We start from the raw sequence: 21,787 nt of genomic DNA on the forward strand, positions 1-21,787 counted from the left end.
CCCCCACCTGAGAGCCTACAATAACTTCCCTTTGCTTGTTGTATCAAGTTCAGAATTCATATTAGAATTCAAAGCCTCACATGGTCTCCAGCCTTTTCTCATTTCAAACCCCAACTAAGAATAGACTCCAGTCATTTTGACGTCTTCAAGGCCTAACCCTACCAACCTGAGCAAGCCTTCTTCCTCCAGCCCAGGCTGACGCTTCCTTGCCATGGAGTAGTGGGGAAAGCTGAATGACCTCAGACAATGGACTCAGCCCTTCTAGTAGATCTCCAAGAAACTTTCCTATTTCAATACTTAGTGACTTTTTGTCTTTATTCATGTCTACCAAGGGTCTTCTTTTATTGTCTCATGCTTCCATGCCTTCTCTGTGTGCTTTAAGAGCCTAGGATCAGGGACTTAGTCTGTAGATCTTGTGGACCAAACCCAGGGCTGGATAGTTAACTGTGCTGCAGTAGAAAGAACAGTAGTTTTGGAGTCAAATTGATCTGAGTTTGAATGATAGTGCTCTGACTTACCAGTGTATGACTCTGGGTGGGGATGGTGGGGTTGGTGGTTACCTAACCTTTCTGAGCCTCACGTTTCTTATTTTTAGGCTTCTGCATTGGTTTCCTCCTTTGCCAAGAGGGGTGGTGACATGAAGGAAGTGCAGTATGTTGGCAGACTTTCCACTGGGAATTTTGGAACAAGCAATTTAGTGGCACCCTTGTTACTGTGTTTATATTCTGAATGTAATGACTGGTTGCTAGAATTGGAATGAGGAAAAAATTCTGGCATAACTATGCCTGGGAAGGGTTTTGTTCTGGAGAAATGTGCCTGAACCTTAGAGAAAAATGATCCATTCTATAAAAGATTATTTATAAGCCAGTATTCTCTTGACTCTGTAGATTTGATTTCTCTAACAGTATCAAACACCTAAGGTATTTGATGAAGGTATCTAACCTTCGAAGATCAACCTCATTAGAAAAACAGTCAACTGTACTCAAAAAATACATTTGATTTTTTGGACAGTAATTTGAAGTCATAATTTTTCCCAGTAATTTGATGGTGCGAGTCATGATTTTAATCTTCACCTTTCCTGTCCTGTCTCCTTCCCCATGCCTTTGTGTGCTTGGGAAGACTGAGATGCACAGAGATTGTTTTGATATGGTGAGATTCACACCTCAAGTCTTTGTTACGAATTTGAGAGTCAGCAGCTCTAGTTTAAATCTCAGCTCTCCTGCACTCCCTGCCTCACAACGGGCAAGTTATTTTACTTCTCTGAGCCCGTTTCCTCAACTATAAATGAGATAATGATTGTGACAACTCAAGCACAGTGCCTGGTTCATAGTATGCAATCAGTGACTCTTGGTTTCCTTTCCCAAGAGAACAAAACTTTCATTCCAAGCATTGTTTCGTTAACCTAGTCTGTCTTACTACAATATTTAAGTGTCTGGGTATTATAATGCATACGAAATACATATGAGATGTTTTGAAATCACAGTGTCTCATACTCAGAATTATCACAGAGCCAATAAGAAAGAAAAATAACATCCAAATTTCTCACATTCAGCAAGTCAGTTTGGTTTGACGATAGCACGGTACTTGAGTTGTAAGTGTAAGAGACAAGACTCTCAGTAATTTCCAGGTTACAGAAACTCTTCACCTGCTTCTTGGTTATGTTTTCATTTCTAAATCCCACCTGCATCTTAATTACACACCTGTCTTTAATCTGAGGTAGCATTTCTGCCAGTAAAGTAGGGGAGCAAAGCTTTCTATACTAAATGACATCGTCTCCCCTGGGGAAGTGATTGCTCCTGCACTCGCTCACTCACTTTGTATTAGTTAATACTGCAGGTTGCAATTGACAGATCCCCATCTGAAATTAGGGAAACCTGTTGGAAGGGACATCTCTCAGAATGGCTGTGCTCTTGAATGGACTTATGAAGAGTCGGTCTTTGGGAACAATTGGAACCAGTAACTTGAATGCCCCCAGATTCTATTTTTCTTTTCTGTGTACTTCTGATTCACTGTTATCATTTTGTGTGTAGACTGGTCATGTTATTCTTTTGATCCATGTGGTAGAGGGTCTCTAGTCCAAAAGTTTGGGAAAGAGACACAGTGACAGTTTGTATAAGATGCCCATCCTGGATCAGTCAGCTGTGACCAGGAAGGCATGCATGATCGTGTAAAGACATGGTGGCTCCTTCAAGAATTATGTGGATGAAGTGGGGTGAGGAGAGCAGCACAGAAGAGGGTCCTGAGCGCAGAGTTCCAGAGATGCCCACACACCCATTCTGCCATCTTAGGTAGAGGGATCTTAGCTGGGAATACAAAAAATATCCCTGAACTGAGGTTGCTTGCAGCCAAGTGATGGGAGATTGCTGTGCGATCAAAGAAGTGCAATAGAATGATGTTGGTTCTGTAATAATGGATGTATAGGTTAGATAGGAGTAAAGAATAGGTTGTCAGTTAGGTTGGATCAGACACAGCTAGCTTCTGTTAGCAGTGATGGCTACACAGTTGGGCACTTTGCAGACTCTGGAAATACTTGAGCCAAGTTGAATTGTTATCTGAGGACTAGGTATAGCCTTGGCATTTTCTGAGTATAAAAGTCCTGTGCTTTGTCGTTAAGAGGCCTCTTCATCAGAGTGCCTTTTTGAGTTATTCAGTGAGTTTTTTACAGAGAAAGAATTAAGGACACCTTGAGGTTTTTTGGGTTTTAGCCACTTGTCATGTTGTTTTAGAGAATTCATATGATCTGAATATTCATTCCCTTTGGTAGCCCCCTAAACTGGTATTAAAAGACCTCTGATAAGAAAGATTCATCAGTTTGTTTTACAACTCGGGTGGCCTGGCACTAAATGCTTGCTAATCACAAATTCCTTGCTTATAAGTTGATTGTCACTGGGCCTAAGAGCCTTTGCCATAGTCCCCCATCCTTGCTCCCATAGTGACCTGCAGTCCATTCAGAAGTGGTCTTATTATCATCCTTCAGTTTGCTTTTTTAGGCAGAACAAACTGATCCTTTTCCATCTTCTACTACATTAGGTCGGCTTCCCACATCTTATTCCACTAATGCAGTATTTGCTCCAGTCTCATCATCTTGGCTTTGCCTTTCACATTCATACTTTACTATGGCTCTTATTGTCCTTAGTTCCTTAATTTCTTCTCTCTACCCTTGCTTGCCCTTAACCATTATTATTATTTTTTTTAATTATTATTTCTTTTTTTTTTTGCGGTATGCGGGCCTCTCACTGTTGTGGCCTCTCCCGTTGCGGAGCACAGGCTCCGGACGTGCGGGCTCCGCGGCCATGGCTCACGGGCCCAGCCGCTCTGTGGCATGTGGGATCCTCCTGGACCGGGGCACAAACCCGTGTCCCCTGCATCGGCAGGCGGACTCCCAACCACTGCGCCACCAGGGAAGCCCTACCATTATTTTTAATTAAACCTTTTATTTTGAGATAATTATAGTTTCACACAAAGTTATAAGAATTAACAGAGAGATACCGTTTACCCTTAACCAGGTCTTCCCCAATGGTAACATCGCCTTGCAGAACTATTATCCAGCATCATAAACAGGATGTTGACATTGATACGGTCAAGATATAGAACAGTAGCCCTAAAGCTTTGATTTTTAGGTTGCTTCTCATTATTCTTGTCCTTACTCATCTCTTAGACTCTTCTCTCCTTGCTCTTCTCACTTATGTATTCATTGTCCCAGGGATTTAACCGAATCAGATTTAAGGATCTTAGAAGACTCAATTTTCTCTTTGATAGGTTGGCTAGATATCATGGTGTCAGAGTTTCTAGGGATGGCAACTTGCATTCTGTAAATTATTTGCCTGAAATAACTATATGGATGTCTCAGGGTGGCCTTAAAATTCATGTGAGGACCTGGTCTGCTGTGAGTTAATTTTGCCTCAGTTTCAGGCAGGTCACATGAGGGTGAAGAGTGTGTGGGGGCTGGTATGGTACTAATCCTCTGAGACTTAAGAACCCTAATCAAAGGCGCTTTTCCCCCCAAAGGACAGTTCTGCACAGAGGATGTGGATGAGTGCCTGCTGCAACCCAATGCCTGTCAGAACGGGGGCACCTGTACCAACCGCAATGGGGGCTATGGCTGTGTGTGTGTTAATGGCTGGAGCGGGGATGACTGCGGTGAGAACATTGATGACTGCGCCTTCGCCTCCTGCACTCCGGGCTCCACCTGCATTGATCGTGTGGCCTCCTTCTCTTGCATGTGCCCAGAAGGAAAGGCAGGTAAGGCCAGCGGAAGAACAGAGCTGGAAATGAGGGAAAGGGCTGGTGAGCAGTCGGGATTTCTGCCTCCTCCTCTTTCATCCCTTTTGGGGTATGTCCTTTTAATTTCCATCTGTAGGAACATGCCTCTCAAAGCTGTTCTTCTGGAAATGTAATTAGCCAAAGTGCTGTGAAATTAGTTTTCTTCCTTAGGACTTTGGGCTCTCAACTCTGTGTACCTCAGTTTTTCATCCCTCCAAAATGAAAGTTAGCAACTATTGCCTTGGGAACATCTATAGCCCTCCTTAAGATTTTAAGCTGAAAGGCAACTCCAAAATTAAGATGAATTTCTCAGAAATTAAGACAAAATTACTCACAAATGGATGTAGGCAGTTAATTTTAAGAAGAAATAATCCATTTACTCAGAAAAAGCTGGCAAGAGGGAAACAATTAAGTGCATTCCAGCTCTCCATATTGTCCTCTAAGGGAAGGTTTTTACCAACTGCAAAGTTAACATTGCTCTAGCCTTTCAGTTCAACAGCTTCTGGTTCTAGGAATAGAGCAGTGAAGGGAGGAAGGTGATGGAAGGAGATTGCTTAGTGAGAGAACTTTGTGCCTAGCAGTTTTGAAATGTTCTTATATCTATGCCTTTCCGAAAGCCCCACCTCCAGCTTTGTAGAAGAAGCCTTAGTCACCTCTTCTTAAGCTAATTTCAGACTGGAAAATCCAGTTCCCATGTGAACTCTGCAGAACGTGGGGCCTAGTAATATCTTCAGAGTCCTGAGGGCACTTGAGCCAGGAATGTTGACACTATTAAAAAGCTGCCCGAGTATAGGCTGCTGATGTTCAGCTGACTTTTTCTTCTGAGGCTCGTGAAATGCAGGTGGCCCCAAGATGATCAGGTAGCATGATCTTGGGAAAGAAAGTAGGTTGCCTAATAAAATATAGGATGTATGTAATGTTTGGGACATACAGTAAATAATTATTTGTTGTTTCTCTGAAATTCAAATTGAACTGGGAGTCCTCTATTTCTATTTGTTAACTAAACATGACAGCACAATGGGAAGTATATCTCCCTTTTCCTGTCTCCATCATCTAACCATCTCACTTTATGGCCTCACTTTATCTGCTCTTGGGGCGGGGTCCAGCTAAGGGCTCAGGGTCAGGGTATCAGGGTTGTCTGCAGAAGCTCCTTGCTTTGCTGCTGGCTGCAGCATGTCCCTAAGATTGGGTCAGGAAATTGCCTCTAAATCTTCATATTGGATTTTGATGTGCCAGTCATAAGGTTTTCCCTCCTCCGTGAAAGAGAAAACTGTTCCCCAAGTAAGGGACATTTTCTCTGTCTTCTCCTTACCCCACCCTGTGATAGGTCTCTTATGTCATCTGGATGATGCATGCATCAGCAACCCCTGCCACAAGGGGGCACTGTGTGACACCAACCCTCTGAACGGACAGTATATTTGCACCTGTCCACAAGGCTACAAAGGGGGTGACTGTACAGAAGATGTGGATGAGTGTGCCATGGGTGAGTACACAGAACCTTTCCGATTCCTCATGGTGTCTGTCGAGCTCAGCAAGCGTTTAAGCTGAAGCGCATTTTACTCTACGAGCATGTTTCACCCAAACCTCGGATCTCACCTGTTATATGCCCACTGTTCACAGCTAACCTTTCGGTGTAACCATATATTCTATTCTGGGAACTGAAATATATAGAAGGTTTGTACTTGACTCTTAACATGAAGCCCTACCTTAGTGACAGTTTGGGCATAAGAACAGTAGAGACTCACAAGAGTTGAGGTTGTCCTAGTTTGTCTTTCTTTCCTTATTTCCTCCCTTCCTCCCTTCCTTCCTTCCCTCCCTCCCTCCCTCCTCCCTTCCTTCATCTTGTTTATTTATTTACTTTCTTATTGATTGATTGATTAGAAGAAAATAGGAAATTGAGAACCAGATTATTAAAGACCTGGCCCTGATGCTAATAATCTGACCCACTTCTGTAGTCCACATTTGTGGAAACCCCATCAAGTGCTCTGATCCTGGTGATTGGTGCTTGTGTCTTCCAGCCAATAGCAATCCTTGTGAGCATGCGGGAAAATGTGTGAACACAGATGGTGCCTTCCACTGTGAGTGTCTGAAGGGCTATGCAGGGCCTCGTTGCGAGATGGACATCAACGAGTGCCATTCAGACCCCTGCAAGAATGATGCCACCTGTCTGGATAAGATTGGAGGCTTCACATGTCTGTGCATGCCAGGTACATGGGCCATCAGTGTGTGGGATCTAGACAGGAGGCATTGCACTGTGCTTCTCTTAGGCAGGGCACTCAGTATAGCATGGCAATTCCATAAGCTCTGTTACCATTTAACCCCCCGCCAAGGGGACCCTTAAGGAGTAAGGCCATCTTAGAATTCTTAGAGCTATGAAAAGCAATCCCGTTATGTCAAAACCCAGATACATGTGAGAGAAAAATTCAGAAGATTTTTAAAATGCAAGTATACTTTGATTTAATAAAGGATTTATCATAAAAATTCTTTAAATAGCAAGCTTTCCTTATCCCCTGATATGTTACAAATAGCATACCATTCCATTTATAGAAAATAATTTTACCCATAATTGTATAGGAACTTGCCATTTATCTCATAGTGAGATACCCATGCTTTGTTATACTCTGGAACTCTTCTGCACAGACCATTGCTTGAATCCTCAGACAGCACAGCTAAACCCAGCTTAAAAATGACGGCTGCCAGTGGCTGCTTTGCCTGATTGAGGGTGCTGGCCTCTCTAGCCTTGGCAGGCCTTCCTGACCTTTACTTGCACCCTGAGAGCAACAGCGTCTCTGACTCAGCTGGTCTTTAGGAACTTGGACTGGGGACCCTGTGGGCCTGGCACTGTCCTGAAAGCAAAGCCTGGACTGATCAGAGAATGTGGTTCAGCCTTTGTTGGCATGCTAGGTCTTAGCAAGGTCTTTGGAGGTGACCTCTTCCCGCTCTCCACAGAGGCATGGATATCCCAGAATATTCCCCTGTCTGGCTGATGCTTTCAGTGACTGTTTCCCATCACAGCAGAGTCCTCTTTTCCCTCTGCAGAAATGTTCATACTCATAGCGGATATAGTCATCTTTGCAACTTTGTGCTTTCTTGGCTAGAACACGCCTTTGTCTTTTTCTAAGCCGCTTGTGTGGTCCATTTTGTTCAGGTTTCAAAGGTGTGCATTGTGAATTGGAGATAAATGAATGTCAGAGCAACCCTTGCGTGAACAATGGACAGTGTGTGGATAAAGTCAATCGCTTCCAGTGTCTGTGTCCGCCTGGTAAATGCCCACCACCTGCCCCTGTTTTCTTTGAAAGCATAAAGCTGGCTGACCACAGGGACGGGAGGAGGGAGAGAACGTGTGTGGGCTGTACATGAGGAAGTCATTAAAGTGAGTGCTTCAGGATAGGAGTGTGTGTGTACAGAAGTGGGGGATTTGTTTCAGCTAGTGTATCTTCCAAATCCTTTGTGGCCAGAAGTCCAAGTCTATTCTGAATGACCCATGGCCTCTCTGTCTGTGTGTACATTTGGGAAAGTTCATACCTCACAGAAGCCTTAGTTCTAGGTTATTCAGGATTTTATTTTTTCCTGTGGGTCATATTCTTGAAACCTTTCTGTGAGATGATTATTTTTAGACATTTCACCCATGGGTACAGAAACAGCACAAGGCAATTCTTTGCAGAGAATGCTGTGTCTCTCCTTTGGCTCCCCAAAGCTGTTGTTGAAGACGTGCTAAATTTTCTGCCAGAGTCTATAGCCTCTCTTGTTTCTTTAGAGAGGAGGTCCCAGTTCTTCTGAAGCTACATTCACTTGTTAGGGGGCTCTGCCTATAACCATTCAGTCCCTACTTTAACTAGAAGTGAACTCTGTGCTGGGAAGAAAAAGGTAGAGAGACACACAGGTACCTCTGATGCCCTGAGCCTCACCTTATCCTAGTTACCTGTTGGGTAGAATAATTCTACATTTGCTGACCCATGGGTATAAACCCTGCCAATAACAACCCAGTTCTCTTTGGGCATCATTCTCATAGTAAGGAAGGCACAGGATAACCCTTTGACTTGTGTCATCGCTGTACCCTTTTCAGGTTTCACTGGGCCAGTTTGCCAGATCGATATTGACGACTGTTCCAGTACTCCATGTCTGAATGGGGCAAAGTGTATAGATCACCCAAATGGTTATGAATGCCAGTGCGCCACAGGTAAGAATTTTTCAATTCTTATTCCCCTGGTAGGTCTGCCTGAACAAAACAGGAGACCGTCCTCTTCTAGCTGCCCTGCCAGGCCAGTCCACTAACATGGGCTGCTCTGGGTTTAGAAAGAGCTTCTTCCAAGCCTCTTTCTTGCTGCTCTCTCACTGTTTCCTCTACAACACCTGCCTCCTTCACCACAATCGTGGCCTGGCCTGGACATTTCCATTTGGTGCCCCTGTCTTTCTTGGGCAGATTTTGGCAACGGTGAGTTTCCAGCTGGCTTGACCTACTCCTTTGGAAAAGGGAAGAGTTCCAGGTGAAAGCTATTTTTCACTGGGGCTTCTCAGCAGGAGACCTGTCTCTGTGTTTCTTGAGGCAAGTGATCGAACAAAGGCCCAGAAATCTGGGGGCAGTGGTGTGCAAGTGCAGAGGTTTTCTGCATAAAAGATGACTGATGCTTTGAGAGTTGGATGTGTATTTGAACGGGGGAGGGAGCCCTGTCTGGGAAAGTTTGGGTCCTCTTTCCTGACTTCTGCTACTAGGGTCAAAAAGAATGTTTACAAATATTCTACATTTCTGATCTGTGGCGACATTTCTAATTTGGGAGTAGATTTGAATAAGCCAAATGTCCCTTATTACACATTTGCTTCTGCACAGACCATCATTGTGTAGAAAAGGACTAGAAATTAGTAGCAAAGGTGAATTCCCAGTTTCTTTTTTCATCTGACTGTTTAAGAAAGGAGTTATGAATATAATTCAAGATATTTTTTCTTATGTTAGAAGATGGAGTCTTAAAGGATTTTAAGCATCATGTGCATGATTTTTTTTGTGATCACAGAAAAGCAAACTAAGTCATAACAATAAACACAGAGAATTACTATTTCAGTAGTATTGGAACATTACCACTTGTTAGGCCTACTTAGAGAGGGCCCTGTCAGATGGTCCACTTAATTTTCTTCTCTTTTCACGAACGTTTGTCTCTGGTTGGAGAGGTTTCAGGTTTTGTCTTCCTCTGGCCAGATTATGCTTGTGGAGAATAACCTTCACTGGAGAGAATTTACAAAGCTTGAACTCATGTTTAAACGGGAGGAGAGCCCTCCTAGAGTCTTTTAAAAGGATTTAATGTTGAATAAAGGAACTTTTATTTGTCCCTTTTCTTTTAACTGTCATAACTTGTTCATTCATTTTATTTAACAAATATTTATTAAAAACTTACTGTATATGCATAGATCCCTGGGAGGTTGAGAGGAACAGAGAAAAGTTCTCTGTCCTCTCAGGTCAGAATTGGGAAGATAAGGTACATGAAACCATTAATATAGTACCTGTATATGCAGTTGGGTTTGGGAGGAAAGGAATATAGAGGTAAATATATTAAGGAAAAATATTGAGAGCTATTCCCCACTGAAGTCCAATATTAAATGAAGATGCAGTTAAAGCGTCTCTGCAATGAAATTATTATTTAGCAAAAGCTATTTGAATTCTACAAATTTGACTTGAAAAACTTTATTTTAAGCAAAACTCTCTAGGCTTGCCTTATAAATCAATGCAAATAGTCAGTTCCAACTGCTCATTGCCTGCAGTATGAATTAAGACTTGGGATGTGTAGGATAAGTGGATGCCAGCTACATTTATGTTCAGGTATGCAATGTCTGCCTTGGTTTTTAAGCATCTTTGGTACAATTTCTTCCAAGGATTCACTGGTGTGTTGTGTGAGGAGAACATTGACAACTGTGACCCCGATCCTTGCCACCATGGCCAGTGTCAGGATGGGATTGATTCCTACACCTGCGTCTGCAATCCAGGGTACATGGGCGCCATCTGCAGCGACCAGATAGATGAATGTTACAGCAGCCCTTGCTTGAATGAGGGTCGCTGCATCGACCTGGTAAATGGTTACCAGTGCAACTGCCAGCCAGGCACATCAGGTAAGGCCACGCCGTATTTCCTTGGGAGTTTTCACTGTTTTCCAGAAACAATTTATGCGGATGTCTCAGACATTCTTGGCATATGCTTAGATAACCTAAAAAATAGTCTTGATTCTGAGAAGCTCAGCCAAAGCCATGGCCAGAAATGTCTCCGAGGCAGATGGCTCTAGCCAGTAGAGAAATTAGAGACAATAGCTTTGCAAAGCTGATGACTTTATGTATGTGTTTTTCATTAAAAGGAGGCACACCACTTCAAAAAATTGAAATTATTATTTAAAATTGAAAGCCATCTTGCCTTTGTGGCTTGATTTGATTGTCTTTGTTTCTTTAACCTCCACCTCAATCAGATTAATGAAGTTGGTCCTCCCTCCCTCCCTCCAGTTCTTCCAATAGTTTTTCCTCTGTTTCACAGTCCAGTATTTTTTTTTTGCGGTACACGGGTCTCTCACTGCCGCGGCCTCTCCCGTTGCGGAGCACAGGCGCTCCGGACGCGCAGGCCCAGCGGCCAGGGCTCACGGGCCCAGCCACTCTGCGGCATGTGGGATCTTCCCGGGCTGGGGCACGAACCCGCGTCCCCTGCATCGGCAGGCGGACTCTCAACCACTGCGCCACCAGGGAAACCCAGAGTCCAGTATTTTTAATGTGACACTTTTCTCCTGGTATTTTTCTCTGGTGGGCCTTGGCCATCTTGCGGGGGGGGAATCTAAAGGAGAGGAGAGACTTTGCAACACGTTCCATTGTCAGTTAGAATGCAGAGCTGCCATTTCCCATCCCAAGTTCCTTGCTGTTTCCTGACTCCAGTTGAATGACTGCTCGTTAGTCGTGAGGGCATGCTGCTCCTCGCTGGGGAAATGTTCAATTGTTTTCTCAGGCAGCAGCATTTCACAGGTTTCAGTAGATCCTGTTTTATTTATTCGAGGAATAATTATGGTCACAACTGTGGTTAATGGACAGAGAAGTTCTGTGTCTCCGATCAAAGGAAAATGTATTAGTGGAAGATTAACTAGTGTGTGCCTTTGTTAGAAGGGAACCTGCCAATGCGAGGAGTGATTTATTGAGAACTCATTTTCCATTTAAGGAAAATGGCCTATGTAGGGGGCAGAGGTGGGGGAGGAGGTTAGCTGCCCTCATTTCATCTTGTTATTTCCAAATCCATTTCTTCAAACTTGTCAAAGACCTGGTCTTCATCCAGGAACCCGTACATGCCAAGTTTGAAAACAAAGTCCTTTTTGAGTTGCTCAAGCATACGAGAAACATCCCATGCCTTCCCAGTTGAAAATGCCTTCCCCCTCCCCACGTTTAGATAACTCAGTAAAAGAGCTGAATAGATCTTTGTGAAACCTTCCAAAAGCAATTTGCTTCCGGGCTGGTCCCCCGACATGAGAAATTGCAGTACGAAAAGAAATTTGAGAGATTTACAAGCAATTGAATGGATGCCTTTAGAATGGTGGGGCTGTTTTAGGCTTTGCTGTTGTTCCCGTTACAACAAATGTACTGGACACCTGGGTGAGTGGTGGGCTGGCAAGCACTTTGTTTTCTCTGGGATTATATAATAATGCCAGGTTGGGTCAGGTGTGTTCCCTGGGGAGGAGAGAGAAGTCAAGGTGAAAGTAGCTGTCAGTGAGAAAGGCAAGCAGTGAATAACAGTGGTGTGCAGGCAGCATAGAGAGGGAAGGCCCTGGTTCTCTTAGAAAACTGCCAAATCCATTCCTGTGGCTGTTTGGAGTATTAAAGCAAAGAGATGCAGGCAACATAAAGAGACCTTGGCCTGTAATGGGTGGAGAAAGACCTGGCATGTACCAGGAGCCTGGGTGAAAGGATTCATTCAATCAATCATTAAGAATAGACTCTCGAGTTCTAGAATAAGAATCCACAACCCATTCATAATATAGTCTGAGTTGGTAGGTTGGAGTTTGGATGAGTGTGTGGATAGAGGGATGCTTTACAACTTGCTGGTTATAATTGTGGTTTCTCACCCACTAAGTACTTAAAGTGCAATACACTACCCAGAATCACTTTTGATGCCTTTTGATCACTTTTGATGCCTTTGATACCTGTGATCTTCAGCAGTGAGTTTTTTTGGGTTTCAAGTCACAGAAACCACCTTGACTAGCTAAAAGAATCATCAACAAACAAGCAAACAACAACTACAAAACAGACAAGCAGAAAGAATTTTGTGAAGGCACACAGAAGTATCTTACAGATGCCAAGTGAGAATTGAACAATGTGGCTTTGGGGGGATGAGCAGGAAGTAAGGGCCACATGCAGACCATAGGTCACGCAGTTCATGTTCCAACGTCTCAGTGAGATAATCTCATTGGCCCAGCTTGAGCTGGGTGTCTCTTCCTGCTAGAATGAAACATGGATTTGGGGGCAGAGTCACATTGGACCTCCATGGCTGTTTGGGGCCTGCCTTGGTCCATTGTGAGTAAACGGGGGTTGTCAAACAAGGGCTAGACACATCTCCTAAAGGTATCCATTTGTAATCAAGGAATATTGAAGCCTTGCCTCATCTGTGGCCAGTAGGGCAGTATAGCCTCATTAATCACAGAATGACCAGTATGGTGTGGTGAAGTGTATGGAATCCAGAGAGCTGGGTTCACGTCCTAACTGTGCTGACGCAATTGTGCAAGTTCATGATAAAATGGGTGTAACACAGCTTGATTTGCCAGTGGAGTGAGGAGAATAAAGTTATGGAATGTAGGAGGCAGAGTACTTGGCTCTTGATAATGGCTCAACAGATTGTTGATATAGTAATTATTATCAATAAATATTAATATAAAGTGTGAGTGAATAAAAACTATGGCATTTTGTTGTGGAAGTTTTGTTTATTAGTTTATATCCTAACTATCAGGCTTTATTTTTAGACTTTTTAAACTACCAAGATATTCTTCTACTATGATACCCAACCACATCACTAAATTCGTGTTAAATAAATAATGAAATGTCATGAGTAGTTTTAGAGAATAATGGTAACAATAATGATTGGTGTATCTCTACCATTTAGTTACCCATATCTACAATTAAACCTTCCTAAATAGAGCCAGACTCTACCATTCATCTGAGGAACAGACCGGGAGGAAGGCGGCATACCCCAGAAGGAAGTTACCAGACTCTTTATCCTGAACTTTAGCCCATCATAGGGACAGTCAGTATCAAGCTTATAGTAGTAGATACAAGTTCCAAAATTCTAATTTTCACGTGAAAGCTTAAATTTTATCTTTGGAGCACGGTACTGTCACAGTTGTTTTCCTTGAAATGGCAGGTTTATTTCTCTCACTTCATGTTTGCTACATACTTAGGTCTGAATAGCCCTGGTTTGTCCGTCAGTTGTTCTTTCAATTAAAATGGGATTCTTTGAACAAAGCAACTGTTTCAGTTCAGTACTCAAACAATCACACAACTGCTTTTTCTGGAGACAGCTCTGAAGTTTGGCATGCCACAGAATTGCTTTATGTATATTTTCCATTTCATCACACAGAACAGTAGAGGTATACTCAAGGGTCAAGGTATAATCAAATTATAAAGTTAATAATTTTGACAGCTTGACCAAAGTCATTCTTAAGTGACGCTATCTTTTTGTTTTGTGTTAACTGAGTACATGGAGGTGAAGAATAAAAAGACCACCAGTACAATTTGGTGCCACTGCCTTGATTCCTGTTAAGATGCCGGCAGTCCTACCCCATTGCTTTTGCATCATTAGTGCAAATTCCAACACAATGAAAACAACAGATAGTGGCTTAGTATGGTTAATATAATCATTTTGACCTCATGCTGCCCCTGATGGGGCCTGGAGGACTGCACTTTGAGAACTGCTACTTTCCTGCATTCAGGGTTGGCTGGATACTCTTTAGATTTCTTAACACCTAGCATCACAAGCAGAGATCATTGGTATTTTCTGTGCTAATATTGCATGGTTTTTCTTTGCTTTCATCTTTGCAGGTGTTAATTGTGAAATCAATTTTGATGACTGTGCAAGTAGCCCTTGTGTCCATGGAGTCTGTATGGATGGCGTTAATCGTTATAGCTGCGTCTGCTCACCAGGATTCACAGGTAATGCTCCTTTTTGTTGGGTGACTCCTCCTTCAGCCCCATCACTTTGGGAAAAGGGCATCTAAAGGAAAATTACTTTTCAAATATTTCCTATTTCTTGGTCTCTTGGAAAGTTAGAAGTTTGATTCTGTGCTTCTCTGGCCCAGTTTTCTACTTACAGGGCTTCCCTAAACTGTAACATGAAACTTTTCATTAGTTAGGGTTTTTAGGCCATGTGTTTATAACTACCTGAAAAGAATTTCTTTTCAGACTTGAATTATATAGCTCTCAAAGCCACCCTTATTTTTCTACACTTAGTAGTGAATACCTTCTGTAAAGGCATGGCCAAGGTAAAATTCTATGAAAACACTAAATGCTTTCTTCTGAGTACTTCCTCTTATGGGGGATTGTTGGGTAAGGCCAAAACTTGGGAGGATCAAACTATTTTTGGCTAGCACAGAGAGGTTTTTTTTCTCTCTAGGAGGAAGAAGGTAAGTGACTAAAATAAAATTGGTTATAATTCTTCTTAAATTATAAGCAGCTAGAACATTTATACACACACCATGTGTGCACACACACAAACTCACATGCATCTCCTCTTTTACCTCTTTTGTTGCTAATAAGGTTACCCTCCTGATCAAAACATGCTAGAGGTTACTGAGCCTCTACTGAAGGCTTTTACTGACACATCCGTTTGTTAATGGCACCATCAGAGAGCATATAATGTGCCTGTCGCGTTCTTTCTAGACAGTGCCACATAGAAGCAGGCACTTACATAATGATGTTACCATTTAATAAATACCATGTGCTCATTTGCAACCAATGTGAGAAACTTCCCATGGAGTCCTTTAAACTATGATGTCAAAAGGCCATCAGAGCCAAGTGAAGAGATACCTCTTGCTTGCCGGAAACTTACCTCTCTCTGTACTTCACAAGCCTTTGCACTGCTTGGTGTGACTGTGGACACGAGAGAGGAATGTTTATGGCCCACACGGGTCACCGTAATATCTGCTCAATGGAAGATAACTCAGAAGACAGGTGTGATGAAACCTCTTATATCTAGTGCCCAGCACTGCTGGTATAGCCAGACGTACGTCTGTGTCCTGAAACGTGTTACTCCAACATTAAGTGACAGCCAACTGAATACACAAAAATTCCTGCTAGATAGAATGACATATGCATTTTTCAAGGCCTTATTTTGAGCTAGGCATTAAATTAAGTGCCTAACCTCATTGAATTGTCACTGCTATTATTATTTCTGCAGTATTGATGAGAAACCCAGAGCTCAAGAGAGCTTAAGTAACAGTACTAGTGCACTGCGGCCAGCATTCCACCCCAGGGGGTCCTACTCTAGAGTCCATGCTCATTCCCACTTCACTGGACAGCCTAAGTAGGTACCTGCTGTGGTTTCTTTTTACATATGTAAGCCTCAGACTCGTCTTAAATTTTTTGGAAATGTCAGTGAATCATATGTTCTCTCTTTTTAACATTTAGCAAATCAGGAAGGTCAAAGAGGGAGGACATGGGCTAAAAATATTCTAAAATAAACTTAAGGTGTAGCATGAAACTGCATAACCAAGAAATGGAATGTTTTGGTTACTGGGTGGTACCCTGTTCTTGGAACAGTTTTCTACAGCTGTTTTTCCTATTTGTTTTTTTAAGTCAGTTGCTGAAAATATCAGAGACAACTGTGATATATACTCATGACCTGTAAATATGAGGTGTTTTAGTGTTGCCTTTGTTTTATTTTAATACTACTATTTTTTAATTACAATTTTAATAACAGCTTGAGCAGATTTAAGGGAGGTTTTTTTTTCTAAGACTAAATTCTCTGTTCTCTGCAGACCTCTTTATACTAAATGATTCAATAGGAAAAGTAAGAAATCATGTGGTACTTCTATAGAATACTTCCCAGTTTTATAAGCTACTTTTCAGTTTCACCTTGATGTCCATTATTTTGCTGACTTCTTATAACAGTCCATGAAAGTACATAGGTTGGATATGAAACCAAAAGCACAGGTAACAAAAACTAAAGTAAACAAATGGGACTACATTAAGCTAATGAGCTTCTGCACAGCAAAGGAAACAATAAGTTGAAAAGGCAACCTACAGAGTGGGAGAAAATATGTGCAAACAATATATCTGATAAGGGGTTCATATCCAAAATGTACAAAGAACTCATACAACTCAATAGCAAAGAAGCAAATAATCCAATTAAAAATTGGGCAAATAACAAGAAAAAGAATTCTGTAACTATGTACGGTGACAGATGTTAGCTAGACTTACTGTGATGATCATTTTTCAATATATGCAAATATCCAATCATTATGTTGTACACCTGAAACTAATATAATGTTCTATGTCAATTATACCTCAATTAAAAATGAAAACACGTTAGTCAGGAGTAGCTATACCCAGTTTTGGAAAATATTATTGGAAAATACCCAGTAATTTCCAGATAGAGGATATTGGCAGTGTTCACTCTAATTCTCAGAGCTACATGATTTAGCCACAGACTGATTGTATTTTTAACTTGTAAATCGTGATTTGTATTTTGAAATCCAGTATCATCTGAAACAGGTGAGGTTCTGAAAGCTTTACAAGCTACCAAACTCTAGTGTTTTTCAAATGGCATTTGAAAGGCTAATCATGAGTAGCTACCAATAGAGCTAATCCTCATTACAGTGTCATTATACAACTATATAAAATCACCAAAATACAACTTAAAACATAGACACGAGGCTTACAGTGTTGTCTCTCTCTAAATCTCTTACAGTATTTTCTAATCAGGAGTAAGGTGTATAAATGTTTATAAATTATAAATTTATAAATGTTGAACATGCAGTTGCTTTTGGGTCTCCAGCCCGTAGTCAAGCGAATAATGGCATATGCTGAACAGGCACGCTGCTAAGCACAAGGGGAGTGAGGAGCACTGAGTGTGGCAAAGGTGGTAGAAAATGAGATCATGCCTTTAAAGAGATTTAGAGTGTGATCCGGAACCCAGACTGCATTCATCAGAAACATTCAAAAAATGTATAAATGATGAAGGAAAACAAATGTTTGGAATCAGGGGGAAGAAAGGGGAAAGGACCTTCTGTTTCCAAAGAAGACATACAGATGGCCAACAGGTACATGAAAAGATGCTCAACATCACTGATCATCAGGGAAATGAAAAAACCATAGTGAGATAATCACCTCACACCTGAAAGAATGGCTGTTCTCAAAAAGATAAGAGAGAACAAGTGTTGGCAAGGATGTGGAAAAAAGGGAATTCTTATACACTGTTGATGGAAATGTAAAATGGTACAGTGGAAGAACAATATGACAGTTATCAAAAAATTAAAAATTGAATTATCCTATGATCCAGGAATCCCACACTTGAGTATGTATCTGAAGGAACTTATTTCGAAGCGGTATCTGCACACTCGTGTTCATAGCAACATTATTCACAGTAGCCAAGATAGCGAAACAACTTAGGTGTAAATCAATGGATGAACGGATAAAGAAGATATGTTGTGTATATACAATGCGATATCATTCAGCCGTGAGAGAGAAGGAAATCCTGACATTTGCGACATGAATGGAATTTGAGGACATTACGTTAAGTGAGATAAGTCAGACAGAGAAAGACAAATACTATATGATATCTCTTATGTGCAGAATATTAAAAAGCCAAACTCATAAAACCAGAGAGTAGAATGGTGTTTACCAGGGTCTGGACTGGGGAGTAGGGGATTGGGGAGATATTGTTTAAGGGTACAAATTTGCAACTAGTAGATAAATAACTTATAGAGATAGAATGCATAGCATAGTGATCATAGTCAACAGTACTGCATTATAAACTTCAAAACTGCTAAGAGAGTAGATATTAATTGTTTTCACCCCAAAAAGAAGTGATAGTTATGTGAAGTGATAGAGGTGTTAGCTAACTCTGTGGTGGTAATCATATTGCAATATATAAAATATATCAAACTAGCACATTGTATACCTTAAACTTACACAATGTTATATGTCAGTTATGTCTTAATTTAAAAATTAACAAAACAAAAAAAGCAGATAGGGAAGTTTTATTATTCTCATTTAACAAATAAGGCAACTGAAAGATAGAGCTTGATGTGCCCATGGTCTTAGCTAGTGAGTCACACTGCTAGGACTGTGAGTTCCCAGAAGGCAGGGACCTCCCTAATTATCTTTTTAGCCAGCATTTTCTAAAACAGTGTCTAGCACAGAGGGAACACTTAGAAAATGTTGCTGAATGAATGACCAGAATCACACATGGAACTTCTGACATCCAACACCAGACTCTCGAGTCTGGACTATACCATGCTTTCATTCATTAAATAGTAATTTTTTGGGCACCTACCTACAAGATAAGAAACATTGGTTAATTTCTCATTCAGTAGTTACTGAGCCCAACAAGGCACATAGCCTTGTGCTGGGTGTTTCTGACGCTGGGGTTTCTAACGCTACTTTAAGCGTGGGACCTTGCTAGTAAAGCAGCTGTCAGTCCATCAAGTAGACTGCACAAAGAGGCACTCAACCCTCTCAGCTAAAGATGACTTGAAAATTGATTCTGCAAAGAGCTTTTAAAAGCAAATGAAGGAAATGTGAGAGGAGTGGCTTCTGAGAAGATTCTTCCCAAAAAAAGGACAGAAAATGAAAAGGCTTTTCTCCACTGGATTGCAGGCTGAGGATACTGCTACAGTTGAAGAGTTCTGGCTCTTATCTTGGTGCCAGTGGCAAACACCAAAAAAAAAAATCAGAGGTTGAAGCTAAGAAAGTAGTATTTTAAAGTAAGTTATTAATAAAACACTTAAGAGGAAAATAGCAACTACTACCAGATTATGGGTTTTTACCTCAAGAACCACCAATAATGGTTTAGAGAGCAGTGGAGGGTGAAAAAATGTTAATACCCATACTTTAAAGGGGTGTGTATCTGTTTCATTTGGAATTTCCTGTTCTAAATGCAGGGTTGCTCTTTCTTAAATGAAAATGCCTGTTTTTATCTAAATCAGAAAATTGTCTTCTTAGAAATTTGTAAATTCCTTCATAGCAGTTGCTTGTTGCCACTCATTTACAGAATTATGGGTTATTTTAAAATTTTATATCATTTTGGAATATACAGTTAAATCTCATTTATTCAAAACTTAACAAAGCAAAACTCTTACGTAACTGGCATACTTTATTCCACTTAAAGAAATAAATGTGGAGGTTATAGCAGACATCTTTTCAAAGTGCAGTCTTGGATATGTTTTAGAGGAAGAACATATTCAGTTCAGTTTCATATATTCTGAACATTTACATTATTATTTGATGATAAACTACTAATAATTGTCTACATCAGAGTTTCTCAAAATGTAGTATTTGAATCACCTACATTATTTATTTATTTATTCTTTATTTATTTATTTTAACATCTTTATTGGGGTATAATTGCTTTACAATGGTGCGTTCGTTTCTGCTTTATAACAAAGTGAATCAGTTGTACATATACATATGTTCCCATATCTCTTCCCTCTTGCGTCTGCCTCCCTCCCACCCCTCCAGGCGGTCACAAAGCACCGAGCTGATCTCCCTGTGCTATGCGGCTGCTTCCCACTAGCTATCTACCTTACGTTTGGTAGTGTATATATGTCCATGCCTCTCTCTCGCTTTGTCACAGCTCACCCTTCCCCCTCCCCATATCCTCAAGTCCGTTCTCCAGTAGGTCTGTGTCTTTATTCCTGTCTTACCCCTAGGTGCTTCATGACATTTTTTTTTCTTAAATTCCATATATATCTGTTAGCATACGGTATTTGTTTTTCTGTTTCACCTACATTATTTAAAATGTGGTTTTGGGGCTCTAAGGATCTCCTTTGAAAACAAATACTTTTAACAACTCTTTTTGCACATTAAAGTTTGAGAACCACTGGTCTAGATTGAGAGACCCTGGATGGTTTTCTCAGTGATCAGAGAACAATAAAATTATGCTTAGAATACTCTTCTTCCTGCGGCAGAAGATGGATTAATACAACTCTAAAAGTGAAAGTAAAATAGCTTTTCTTTTCAATCAGTTTAATCATTAAATTAATAGTCTACTCACGAAACATTCCTGTTAATTGAGATTTACCATATATGGAAATGTAAGAGATTGACTAACTGAAAAAATGAATGCAGTAAACCAGCTGAAAGCAGTGATAAGGAAAGCTTCTTGGAGAGTACTCCAAACAGCAACAAGAAGAGCAGCCAGCTTTGGTAACATTTGATGTTCTCTTTTTGAATCCTTGTAAAGTTTCCCCATTTCTAAGATGGAGTGAAGAAATACATGTCAAAACACTACAACACTGTTCCAGCATTTTGTTAACTTTATTATCAAAGCACAGTGCCCTTTACCCCTTCCTCGCATGGCACTAAGGGCCGTTGGATGTCTTATTCCTTAAGCCTTGACATGCGGTGCCCAAGGCATCTTATAGCCTATGAAGATGAAGGTATCAACACAATAGATCTCATAGTTCTGTGTCTGTTCCCTAAGCATTTTGTATTTGACAAAAACTGTCTCCCTTCTCTACAGGGCAGAGATGTAACATTGACATTGATGAGTGTGCCTCCAATCCCTGTCGCAAGGGTGCGACATGTATCAACGATGTGAACGGTTTCCGCTGTATATGCCCTGAGGGGCCCCATCATCCCAGCTGCTACTCACAGGTGAACGAGTGCCTGAGCAATCCCTGTGTCCACGGAAACTGTACTGGGGGCCTCAGTGGGTGAGTAGCCGTCATGTATTAATAGTTTCTTATTGACTTGTGTCAAGCCAGTTGAGTTTTAGTATTGGCCATACCCTGTAGAAGTCAGTCAGGACTTGAGCTGAGACCTCGCTGAAGATTTCGGTAGTCTGTGGCATAGTCTACCAAATCGCCACTTCTTCTCTACCTTCTGTGACTGAGTAGGTGGAAAATAAGGAGGAATGTCTCTTTCCTCATGTGGGTAGTCAGCACATGGGAGGAATCCAGGGTAATTTTATGAGTCTTTGGCAATTGCACTTTTAGTACTTATTGCAAGATTGAGTTCTGAGGGATGTTCTATTTGATTTTACCCCCTGCTTAAAAAAAAAAGCCCAACTCTGTTCTATCATGGTACCAGTGGGTGCCACTGAAGTAGATCTGGTCTCAGCTAACTTTAGACATGGCCCTGATGAAATGTTCACAGTTTGCAAGCCCCTGAGAGTTGTGTAATGTGTTGGTAAGTAATTTTCTAGAATCAGAGTGTGATGTTAGGTTCCATGAGATAGTCGTGCACTCTTGCTGTGCTTGCCAGAGGACAGGACTCTGGGCATTAACCATTTGCCATGCTTACGACAGGTGAAAGAACAAAGAGTGTATTAAGAGCTAAATAGGAAATCAAGTTATTTCCAAGATGA

The 21,787-nt window shown here is 41.3% G+C and overlaps 1 protein-coding gene across 2 annotated transcripts in view; it reads left to right on the forward strand.

Annotated features, from left to right (window-relative positions):
* NOTCH2 (notch receptor 2) overlaps window positions 1–21,787 on the forward strand; it is a 177,962-nt gene that overhangs the window by 111,990 nt on the left and 44,185 nt on the right. For both annotated transcript variants that reach the window (XM_022583935.2, XM_089917002.1), the window contains 8 exons: window positions 4,009–4,242; window positions 5,591–5,746; window positions 6,282–6,470; window positions 7,412–7,525; window positions 8,330–8,443; window positions 10,126–10,359; window positions 14,302–14,412; window positions 20,942–21,134. In XM_022583935.2, the coding sequence (XP_022439643.2) occupies window positions 4,009–4,242; window positions 5,591–5,746; window positions 6,282–6,470; window positions 7,412–7,525; window positions 8,330–8,443; window positions 10,126–10,359; window positions 14,302–14,412; window positions 20,942–21,134 (1,345 nt within the window). The remainder of the gene's footprint in view (window positions 1–4,008; window positions 4,243–5,590; window positions 5,747–6,281; window positions 6,471–7,411; window positions 7,526–8,329; window positions 8,444–10,125; window positions 10,360–14,301; window positions 14,413–20,941; window positions 21,135–21,787) is intronic.

This window comes from Delphinapterus leucas, chromosome 1, assembly GCF_059928025.1.
Source record: "Delphinapterus leucas isolate spDelLeu-1000000601 "Yukka" chromosome 1, BTC_Dleu_Yukka2, whole genome shotgun sequence".
NCBI lineage: Eukaryota > Metazoa > Chordata > Mammalia > Artiodactyla > Monodontidae > Delphinapterus > Delphinapterus leucas.